The sequence below is a fragment of the Scomber scombrus genome, chromosome 18 (genome assembly GCF_963691925.1).
Source record: "Scomber scombrus chromosome 18, fScoSco1.1, whole genome shotgun sequence".
Taxonomy (NCBI): domain Eukaryota; kingdom Metazoa; phylum Chordata; class Actinopteri; order Scombriformes; family Scombridae; genus Scomber; species Scomber scombrus.
Window position 1 is genome coordinate 22101689 of NC_084987.1, and position 12553 is coordinate 22114241.

The 12553-nt window shown below is 39.5% G+C and overlaps 1 protein-coding gene across 1 annotated transcript in view; it reads right to left on the reverse strand.

Moving 5' to 3' along the window:
• LOC133999171 (microtubule-associated serine/threonine-protein kinase 1-like) overlaps window positions 1–12216 on the reverse strand; it is a 29565-nt gene extending 17349 nt beyond the window's left edge. Inside the window, exons 1-3 of the mRNA XM_062438355.1 lie at window positions 12209–12216; window positions 1146–1240; window positions 133–208 (exon numbers count right to left, since the gene is read on the reverse strand). Coding sequence (XP_062294339.1) covers window positions 133–208; window positions 1146–1240; window positions 12209–12216 — 179 coding nt within the window. The remainder of the gene's footprint in view (window positions 1–132; window positions 209–1145; window positions 1241–12208) is intronic.
• Window positions 12217–12553: the final 337 nt, after the last annotated feature.

The window sequence follows — 12553 nt, forward strand, 5'->3', positions numbered from 1 at the left end:
CCTCACGTTGACTTCTGACACTGTCTTCCCTCTTCTGTGTCACTTTCTGTCCCTAACAACTCTAGCACAGACACAAGCGAGCATACATGTAAGAAATCACACTCAATATATGCAGTGCCGTAAAGAAGTGACCTTCTGGAGGAGGCAAACGAGAAGTGTGCCGGGTTGCTGGGGGAGAAGTTTCGTGGGCTGTCCAGAGGGCTGCTTCCTGATGGGACAATAAGATATATACACAGAATGACACACAAGAAAGGACTATAGTCGGGATACATACAGTAATCAAGCCTATTTATTGTTATTATGAGCACAGTAAAACCAAGGATATTTTACAACTTCTTACTATTTTTCCTCCTTTACCTGTGCTGCACTTAGGCTGACTCATTTGATTCTGTGGTTCAATATGACAGTTTGACTATTATTAATCATTGGGTAAGGTTTGAGGGGGTAAGTTCAAAGTGAAGTGTGAAATTGATTTAGATTTTTTCCCCCCAAATTATTAAATTCTATCATTGTTTTTTAGAACTATAATTGCTTTATAGTCTGCACTTTTTATTTATCCTACCTTGTTCTGGGGACACTAATGTCTGTGTTTTGATTAATGGACTGCAATTTGACTTGAGGCTTGTTCATAGTCGAATTAATCAAATCAGTAAATTTAAGGGAGCAGTCCAAGTAAAGTCACTGCAACATCTGCACAAGCTCTTCTTCCATCTGTTTCCACAGTTTGGGGGGGGGGGGGGGGGGGGGGGTTCAGAAAGTAAGAGGCACCTCATGAGCACTTTATTCAAAACCTGGCCTTTTAAAGAAAGCAAATAAGCGTTTTTCCCAAAATGTCAAACTATTTTTTAAACTGGTGAGATTTTATTATTCAGTCCATTCCAGTAAAAAAAAAGGTTCACTGAAAGAAAAGCAGGATGGCCAGGAAAATATACATTTGACAATTCTTGGTTATTCAGTAAAAGGTTAGTTTAATACACCAGAGAAATATGTTCGAGACCCACAAGAGTTTTAAACTTTCTTTTGTCTTTTCTTATTGCCTAAGTTGGAGTCTAAGTGATTAATAATTTAACTTCCCTGGTGCAGACAAAATGAAAAAGCCCAGCTCATTGCTGAGGTGTGATGTATTACTGTATTACTGTACGTACCGAGGTGTCCAGGGAGGGGCAGAGGGGAGTGCGGGCGCGGCAGTGTGGGAGAAGTGGTGGTCAAGATCAGACTTTTCCTGTTGCTTGTACGACAACTATAGAGAAAAAGAGAACATGGGAAAGAAGAAAGTAAGAGCTGGCATAGATTAAAATGTTATATCATGGCAAACAAAAGAAAACAGGACATGTGGTCACTGTTAGACAGGTGAGGCTAAGACAGAAATGCACTTACTTATGAAGGGTTTTTCATGCAGGACTTTAGCTTGTAATGGAGTATTTTTACATTCCTGTATTGGTACTTTCACTTAAATAAAGGATGTGAATATTTTATCCACCACTGCTGTATATATATATATATATATAATGACTATATCTATCTTAATGTTGTGTTCAATCAGGAACACTCTCGTCATAGATTAAACCATTTATTGCAACAAATGGTAATACAGTTTTATTTGGCCTTGATGGGACCCTGAACCAGAAAGGTGGAGGCTGGGGTGGTGGAGGCAAGATTTGCCAGCAGCTGTGTGAGCAATGGTGAAGCTAGATCAGTGTAGGTGGGAGTCATATTTAAAGGGACCGCCTTGTGGTGAGAATGGCTGTGATTGGTGTGTGACTGATAAGGTGTGCTGATTCAATCAGTGGCTGTCAGCTGATTACAGCTGGGGCGTATGACTTCCGTGTCCTGCATGAACTAACGCTATGCTTCATTTAATGTACATATTGCGGATATTGTGGACTATCCAAACATTTGGACAAATGGTACTTGGATACTTTTGCAACATTATTCTTAAAACCTTCATGTCAATAAAGCCTACTTGAATTGAAATGAATTGAAATGCAAACCTAAGATGATATTGCATGAAGAGCCGTGTTTGAGCACAGTATCTCTGCACAGCTGCATGGATATGTGCGGAAGAAGCAGACGTGTGCAAACGCAGGGCTCAATGCAGGAGCACAACTGCGATAAAGAGAATTCAATTTCCTCAGTCATTCATCCCTGTCTGCTTCATCTCAGTCGAGATAAGAAATGTGGGGGGAGCGGAGTGGAAAAAGATGAGAGAGTAAAAAGTTACAATAACAAGCAAGGAAGAAGAGGAAGGATAGAGATGACAATCATAAAAAAAAGGATGTTGGAGCCAGAAAACAATTTTGTAGAAACATTAGCTTTTCCCCGAAAAACTCTCTCCACTTTTCCATGACCTCACTAAATTATGTTTGGGTCACTTAATAGCAGTCACTTCCACACTGAGTCATTTCAAATCTGCCTGTGGACTCCACTCACATTCATTTTGCACATGATAACAATGTATCTGATTCACACACCATTAGGCATTGAATAGCCTTTTGTATTTAAGATATCACCATATTGTGTTAGAATACTCAAGCAGCAGGAGTACAATTTAACCAGAATGCTTTCCATTCATTCATTCAATCATTTTTTTCAGTTTATATAGCTTATGTTACCCTCAATATAGAATGGTACATAACAGAAGTACTAGATGTAGACAACAAGCTCAATAAGACAGTGTATTATGGTGATACCTGGTTACCAATGTCAACCCAGAGTCACATTAAATGCAGATAGGTGCCTACATGTTGCTTGAACCTTACACATACAATAAGAAATCTGTCTTATATGTCTATGAAGAGTCCTAGTCATATTTTATCCTGCAATATGGGGTAAAATTTAAGTATAATCCATAACTGAATTTTGTGGGTTTTTTGATTGTTACTCATTTACTACATTATTGCTTTCCATTGGTGATCTGTGATTACAGTTTAAAGGTCCTGTTCCCATGATTGCCTACTGCTGAGAGTACCGATATTAGTTAAAGAGTAAATGTAGCTATTGTTTTCCTTTTCAGCAGGCAGACATAGTGAGTGAGTGCCTCAATCTGCTCTGTGCCATGACCTTCCTTATATTATGGTACTGAATTAAATAACTTTGAATTTGTAAAAGTCTGAAAATGTGTATCTCAGGTAGCCTTTACTCTTCCTGAAGTTAGAAATATTATTTAATGATTACACCTTTATCATTTATAAGATAATTTATCACTTGGATTTCAAATGTGTTCTGCTCTTTTAAACCAAGGTCAACACAAGAAGCATAAAAAGATTATCTTCTGGTGATAGTAAATGCTTTCTTTACACTATTCACATACTAAGAGCGTTACTCACAATAAAGTTGTCCCCAAGGCCTGGCAATTGAAGTGTGGGACTTTTACATATAAATGAACATCATTTACATTCAAGCCCTTCCCACATGATTTGGAAATCTAGCATGTATGGCGACATTTCTGTGCTGTCACACCGGTGGTGATGCATTTATGTCAACCAGCAATCATTGGTTTGCCAAAGCTGAAGGGCATCCACAGAGCTTGTACACCCATAAAGATTTTCTGGCACAGCTGAAATTGATTCTTTAGAGTTGCAGAGAAATATCAGTGTATCATCTGCACACGATTAAATAATGTGCTTCCCTTTCCCACTGTTAATACCATTGACATGCAGGTCCTAATAGTCCAAAAGTGGGGACAGTGGACAAGTTAGGGTTAGGGTGAGGGTTAGGACAAGTGCCACACCCAAGAGTGAAGTGGGGATATTGTAGAAAGGTATACAGTAATTCCATACAACTAATGCCTAGACAGAAATGCTTCAAAACATTGAACATGTATTTCCATTTGATTGGTGAACGCTTTTTTTAGCATCTAAAGAGACCACCATAAAATGTAGAAGTTTGTTTTTTAGCACATTGAATGACCCCCAGTAAGCCTTTCATTAGTATAGGAATGATGCCCTTGCCCAAATCTTGTTTAATCAGGCCCAGTGATGATGAGTAGGATACGGTCTTATCTTCTAGTTAAAATCTTTTATTTTCCACTCACTGCAAACTAATTGGTCTGTATGAGGAAGGAAGGCTCCTCTTTTGGTTTTTACCTTGCTTTGGTTAGATAATGGCAGCCGTCTGTGTTGATTCAGGCAGTTTTTGAGTCAGGAAGGATCGCTTGTACATTTTACTCAAGAGTGGAGTGAGAAAGTGTAGTTCTGAGAGAAAGCCATCAGGGCCAGCAGCTTCCTTTATCTCTGTAAATGCAATTTGCCCGTCGATGCTGCTCATATATTTGCGGTAGGTTTAGGCGTTCCAGAGGGATTTTCAAATGTGAGCGTCACAATGCGCTTTGATTTTCAAGGCGGCGAAGCGTGTAAATAAATGCAAATAAAAACAACAAAGAGGAGAGAACAAACAAAATGCAAACAGCGCCATCTCATCTACGCTGTCAGATGAAGAGAATGGTTTGTTTCCTTCCTCTCTCCGCTTTCAGCCCCGGTCACATGGGTTCACATGTGAGCGGGATGCACAACCCCAACACACACAAGCATACACACATACACTTACACTTACACACACACACTCACACCTTCATTGACACTTCCAGTGCAAAGACGTGAGCCGACTGAGATCAAGGACAGACGGGTATAGAGGGAGACAGCAACACTATTATAGAATTAGACAGTGCTTTCCACTCCATGTTTGAATGTGAACAATTTATTCAACGACTGAGTTAAATTACTAATATTACACAATAATCTTGTGTAGAAAAAATAAGCCTTGCTGGTTAGACAGAATCATTTAACAACATTAAAAACAGATCACACTGCTGCTGTACTTGTACAAATCTCTCTTCTTCAATCTCTATGCCGTTCCCACACATGTAAATGGTTACACACATGGCTTACAGCAGTGTTAACATATGCCATCATTACTAATTGGACAGCACTGCACCACCTTGACAAGACCAGGGCATCTAAGAAATCATAAACTTTCATTGTAAAGGTATTACGCAGAGCTTCTATCTGTATCTCTATCTGTATACAATACAGAAATATCTGTATCTCATTCATAATGGAAGTGGGTATGGCATACACTGGAGGGTTTGTAACAAATTCTTACAACTGCCATTTATACTTCTCATATGTACAGTGTAGCTACCAACAAAACATACATAATACTTAAACCATGTGCCTAATTAATCAGATAATAAAACAGGATTTGAAACTGTGTTAGTATGACTGTACAGTTGGTCTGAAGCTACTGACAACGTTTCAAAAGCTCTCTTAACTATTTTGTATGCACTTTGGAGAAGATCCCTAACTCCAACTCATCACTTCCTGTCTTCTGTCAAGTTGTACAAGATGCCGGGCTTCATCTGTCAAGCTTTATCCTGCACTGCACAACTCATCTGACGAAAACTGATGAAACATTGTTGAGGATGAACCTCGCCAAATGTCTGAATATTGAATTTGAAACTATCTACCACTGGTGTGTAGTGTTTTATAGTCTATAGCCTCTTTGTTCATGCACATTTTGAAGAATCTGCATCATGAAAATGGGAGAGGAAGCATTGTAACATTTGTGGTAAATTACATTATCACAATTATCTCTTAATCTTCTATTAATGTATTCATAAGGCTTTTAAAAACTAAGGTCTCCACTGTTAATATGATCAAAGAAAAAGAAAAAGACTCCAATCACACCAGCAGACAGCTGACAGTTGATTGGCTGTTGGAGTATTGCCAGCAGCCAATCCCTCCTGGCTTTTTCAGTCGCCCTCCTGCCCATCTGGAGCTAATACCCTCTCACTGAGCTCATGTCTCTGCGGTCCAATGAAGGAATGTATACAGCATGTAACTCCACTTCCTATCCACATTGAAAATATTACCATATGGTCACAAAACTGAGCAGGCGCCACTGCATCTTTATGTTTTCATTATTTTAAATGCATACAAGTTGTCCTCATCGATCAAATCTATAACTAGCTTTATGGATATTGATCACATATGTCAATAGGTTGGATTTAATGTGCAAGTCAGATAACTGCTATTGTGCATTTTCACACTTTCTAAACTGGATCAATTATATCTTGACTTTTTTTCTCTAACCTTAAACCTTTTTCACTGGGATTAACTGGAACTGAGGTTGCAGTGATACCAATCATCTAAATGAGTGTTTGTGCGTGTAAACTCGGTGTGTAAGGTTCAATATGATTTCACTGGCTTTCATCACTTCAATAACTGCTGCAGAGTAAAGGGAAAAGACGGAGAGAAAGAGAGAAAAACAAAGACGAACCGAGCAGTAGGACTATTCTTAGTTAATGGATTCTCAGTGCTGCAGGAAATCAATGGAAGCTGGCTGTAAAACACATAAAAACACAGTTCTTGGCCTTGAATTTCCCCGTACAGCTTGCATGTCAGTGTAAACATGTAGACACTATCTGGCATGTATTTACTCTACGCATCCAGCAAGTCTACAATGCAACGCTGCTGATGCAGAGTCCAAATTTCAGAGTGGTTGCTCGGGGCCCGCTCATCGCTCGATGGTCATTCAAGATCAAGAGGCAGGTAGGAGTTAGAGATGCACTCCATTGCACTCAGTAAATCTGGGTTGTACTGGCTGTTGCTGCAGGCTGGAAAGAGGGATGGAGGTACGGAATATGCGGCAAGGAAGGAGATGTACAGACAGATAGAGGAGTTTTAGCCTGTGATCACACACATGAAAGCAAGATGAGGGGGAAGCAAATGTTTAGGGAAAATGGAGTGACTGCAAATTCAGGGAAAGAGGAAGAAAGAAACTGGAAAATAATACAAGAAAAATGAGCTGCACGTTGAAAGCGTTCCCAATGGTCCTCATCACCCACAAAGGCGCAAGGTAAACATGACCCAGTTTTTTCCACCATTACGCACATGCACACACATGCATGCACACACACACACACATAGCTAGTATATTCACACTGCATAAAAATGACAGAATGCATGTTTGAAACAGACCACATGGGCATTGTGCACTGGGTGTGTAAGCCTGAGCAGATGACACAGAGGCTGCCAATGCTCCAACAAAGCCAGACAAATAGGGGCCTTCATCCTGTGCATGTTCATCATCCTCCCTCTACTTAACAGCAGGAGGGACGTAGACCATTTATATTGATCTAACCGAACCGCTCCTTTATATAAGACTACACAAAAGTAGCTGTGATTTAAAAAGTCAAATTGAAGTGTAGGTAATATATCTGAGGCACAAAGGAAAGAATGGAAGAAAAATAAAAGTGAGAATAAAAGCTAAAGTGCCTCATAGAGAATGGAAGGAGAAAGGAATAGGCAGAGAGAGAGAGGAGAGAACTGCTGATAAGGAGTCGGGGGAGACTGGCTTGTTTACTGCTACAGCATGAAGAGAGCAGGGAATGAATTAGAGATGACCAGAGATAGAAATGATAGTGGTGATAAATCAGTGTATGGGATATGTTGAGGCTGGAAAAGATGAAAGGGATCAGTCAGGGAGGGGGTTAAAGAGGATGAAAGGAGGGGAGTAAATAGAAGTGTTGTTGCACCACCTTAAATTTAAAAAAGTATTCACAGTTCTTCATTTTATTTTATTCTTTAAAAAAAATGCATGCATCAGCTCTGTTTTCTTTCACTGCTTGCTTATCTAAAGTTTGAAAGCATCAAAAGCATCAAAAGCACTTTATTTCAGGAAAAAAAAAAAAACCTGAAGAAATGTAAGTGCCGTCTACAGCCCTGGGGGGGAGGGGGGGAGGGAGTCATGGTCATGTGACAGCTTGTTGCTACGCAGCGTGCGGCAGGGAGGCTCTGATAACGCCGACCAGGGACCACAGAGAAGGGAGAGAAAATACTGCTCATTACAGAAGTCACTCAAGTTCATTGTTGGAGGCTGGAGCGAAGGGAGGGAGACAAAGAGACACACAGAAAAGAAAAAGGATGCGCAAAATATATTTTGAAAGGTGACGTAATGTGGCATCGCCTGGCATCGGGTGAAGGAAGCGAGTGGTACATTAGTGTAAAAGAACACTCTGGGCCACTGTTAGAGTGACATTCATTAGTCAAAATGTCACAGGTTTTTATCCCTGTACTCATAAATAGCCTGTATCCTGCACTAAAATGACTGATATTAAAATTCCTGTGCACCTCTTAGTCCCCCTTTAAATCTTAGGAGGTAATATAAAAGACCTAAATCAATTATATTTACATTTTTATTGCATTTACCGCGACCACAGAATAGATCAAACTGTGGGTGCTAGGAAAGACTTATAATATGAGATGGCAAAAGACAGCAATAGGTGCTTTTTGAAGAGATTGCAGGTATAGAGACAGAGAATTACTCACCGGTAAGATTGTGTACATGAATCAAGAAAAATCCACTATCAAGAAAAAACCAGTATGGCATACAAACAACCAACTAAATGACAGGTTCTGACAAAAAATAGTGTATAAAGTCTGTGAAAGGGAAAGAAAAACATATGTGCTTGCAGAAAATAAGCAGCATATGAAATACAGAACTCTACTTACATAGTGCTTTTCTAGTCTTTTGAACCACTCACAACGCTTTTACACTACATGTCACAATCACCTATTCATACACTGATGGCAGAGGCAGCCACACAGGGTGCCAACGTGCTAATCAAGAGGAAACTAACATTCATACACGCAATCATACACTGTTGGTGCAGCCATCGGGAGCAATTTGGGGTGAAGTATCTTACCCAAGGACACACCGACACGTGGACTAGAGGAGCCGTGAATTAGTGGATGACCCTGATATAATACTATAACATTAATATAAATGTGAGAAAGGAAAGTGTTGTAGTGGAATTATCAAATAAAAGATGAAGTGGTAAAAGATGCTTTGGCTGGCTACAATTAACAATTATTATTTCTAAATGTAATGATTATTATGTGATTAATGATCATTTGGTCTAAAAATATGTCAAATAGTAAAAAGGACCAGTCACAATTTCCCCGAGCCCAAACTTACGTCTTGTTTTTGTCCAACCAACAATCTAAACCCCATTATTGCACAGTATCTATGCAGTTATAATAACAGAGGCTGATTTACCTTGCTGACTAAAATGGCAACTGTCACTGTCAGATTTTAGTATTTGTAAAGGAAAAATATAAAATCTGACAGTTGGGCTGATTAAATATTTATGATTTTCAAACCTTATATTCCCACATATAGCGTTACAAGAATGACTTAACGAATGTATTTGGCAAATGTAAGGAGCAAAACAGAGCTACTATCGTTACACCAAACTCTGCATCCTGCACCAGCCTCCACACTGTGAGAAAATACTACACAGTGGATATGGTGGTTGTAAGCTGTAAACCTACAAACTAATCTAGTTAGCTAATGATGTGCTCTTTAGTATCATTGCAAGCAATGATTCAGACTTTCATTACACCTTAATAAAGGGAAAAGAATAAAAAAGGCAAAGTAATGCTTTGTTACTACTGCTGCCAGTTAGATAATTAGCCGGTAAATTGCTAATGATTGCAGACAAAACACATGATTTAATCCATTCATCAAACTTCTGCTCTGCTGCTTATTTCTTTGGAGAGGCAGGGAAAAAAAGACACCCTCTTCCACACTATAAATGCCCAGTATCTTAAACCTTGACAGGTCTGCTGTGTCTTGTTACAGTCGTTAAGTTGGCGGATCGCTGTTTGGGGGAAATGTTTACAGTGATATAAAACAGAGAAAAGCAGCAAATCCTCACATTTCAGAAGGTGAGATAAGAGAATATTTGGCATTTTTCCTTAAAATGTCTACAATTTATTGAGGATATGTACAGTATATGGACAGTATATATTGTTTAGTGGCCTGTCTCGAAGTTAGTCTAACAATATTGTACGCTGGGTCACATGAGCAGCTGTAAAAGGCAAGGACAGAAGCTAAAATGGTCACGGTGAGAGCCTGAGGCACAACACTGTCCTCACTCAGCTCCATCAGATCTCCACTCCACTGCACCGAGCATTGTGTTAAATGCCACAATCATCGCCTGGCCTAATACACAATAGCCAGGATAAAATAGACACAATGACCCTTTTCTTGTGCCTCTTTGCCTCAGTTTCCTCAGCTGTCTGGGGGTCTCAAACATCCCAAAAGCCTCTCAGGCAGGATGAAACACTACATTTTCTCATTTATCTATTTAAAAAAAAAAACCTGTGATATGCTTAAATCATCTGTCTTAGACTGGGGAGTTACACAACAGCTGACAGTAGCAATACCTATCAAGCACAGGTAAATTTAGTCCCGTCGAGAAGCCCCTGTTCTTATAAGTGTTCTCTTGTTAGAGAAGCCCTGAGACAGCGGCGGAGGATGAGGATCAAAGAGAATAAGAGTGCCATTACTCTAAGAGGAGAGGAAAAATGGTGCCCTTTACTGAAATCAGGAGCTAATGGGAGATGTAGCACCTGGTGTGCATTGAACTCTGGGCTCTTCTTGGGGGAAGCTGCAGCACTTAGAAGAAGGAGGCTCTACAGTCTGGCTCAGGTGCCTTGGCCTCCCACTGACCTCCTTTGGTTTGCACATTATTGGTTAAGTGAAGTGGAATGGTGTATTTAGTTACAGAGGAAGAGTGTTTTGGAGCAAAGGGCGCGGAGATGATTTTGTGTGTATTCAGAGGATGTACATGTGTGAGAGTATGGTTGTGTGTATATGCAGGACTTAAACTGGGTGTGATTATGTGTGTGTGTGTGTGTGTGTGTGTGTGTGTGTGTGTGTGTGTGTGTGTGTGTGTGTGTGTGTGTGTGTGTGTGTGTGTGTGTGTGTGTGTGTGTGTGTGTGTGTGTGTGTGTGTGTGTGTGTTCTGTATGCCTCACAGCACTTGAGCTCAAGCTTTCCCTTCTTGGATGGCACAATTTTTCAGAGTTTATAATTTTGTTGGCTGAAATTACGGGGCTGTGGATTGATTAAATCTGATTTTGGGTTGTGGGGAAGTAAAAGCACATGGACGGCTAAATCAGAGAAACGTGTGTAATTCAATGACTGTTGAAAATAGTAGGAGAACAAAAAACACCGACACCAAATGCATAGTGTTATATTGTTTCCAATTTACATACAAATATAAAGGATAACAAATCATGAACATCAATCAAATCTCATGTTACACTAGCTAGCTAATTTAATTGGTAGAAAATGTAGACTTTGACGTTTTAATGTTTCCAGCTGACTAGTATTAAAAGACGAGTGTAGAATTTAGTAGAATCTAGTGGAACAGACTTGGCAGAAATATAATATAATATTAATAAGTATGTTATAATTAGTGTAAAATAAGAGTTGCTGTGTTTGCCTTACCTTAGAATGAATGCTTTATATCTACATAGGGAGCGGGTCCTCTTCCTTGGCACCCACCATATTGCACCGCCATGTTTCTACAGTAACCTAGAACGGACAAACCAAACACTGGCTCTAGAGAGGGCCTTTTGTGGTTTTTCATGAGTTTCACGGCCACAGTAAGTTCTCCTACACGATTGGAAGGAGAGAGAGGGATATTCCTTTGGCTGAAATATGCAACCTCACCACTAGATGCCACTAAATCCTACACACTGGTCCTTTAAAACAAGATCCCTGTAAAAGAGTCTTAAATCTGCACTTGATGGCTACATGACATCATGAAAAAAATAGAGAGAAGTTGGGCAAAAAGTCAGCATTATTCTGTGTGTAGAGCTAGTTAGTCCTAACACTATAAGTATTATAAGAAAAGAAGAAAGATCCGACCATTATTTTGTTCAAACTAGAGCTGCTTTTCATTATTGATTAATCTGAATTTTCTTTTATTAATCAATTGGTCTTTAAAATGTCAGAAAATGGTGAAAAAATAATGATCACTGCTTCCCGAAGCCTAAAATGCAACCTAAAATGTCTTGTTTTGTCATGACCAACAGTCTACAACCCAAATATATTTAGTGTAGTATCATAGGTAGGGCTAAAGAAACCAGAAAATATTCAAAATTTAGAAAGTGGCACCCAGAGAATTGAAACATTTCTCCTTAAACAATGACAGAAAACAATGACTTGATTATTTACGTGGTTGGCAATTAACTTTATGTTGATCAACTGTTCTTTGCAGCTCTAGTTCTAAAGTAAACCCTATTTGGCTGCTTAACTTATGTACTTATGTATCATGTATTTTCATAGGGAAAACCCTTAAGCTCAAGTACATGGCTTAATGATTAAATTATGTAATGCCCATTTCTTGTCTCACTTGACCATGATGTACAGAACACTACAGAAAGAGAGAAGGAAAGAAAGGATGGCAAAAAAGAGAAAATAAGTGATAGAGAGTGAGATCAAAGAAGAAAAGAAAGACAGAAAGAGTGAGAGTGAGGCAGTAAAAGCCAGAATGCATGTCTTGGATGCTCACGTAACCTTAGTGAGCTAGTCCCTAATGGAAGAGCAGACACAGATATCACCCCAGGGCCCTAAGCTCTATCTCAGCCTCTCCTTCTTTCACCTCTTGCACAACCGCCCTCTTTTTCCACCTTATTCACTTCACTTCCTAATCATCCCTCCTACTTCTGTCTTCCTTGGCTTGTCAGCTTGTTTTCTT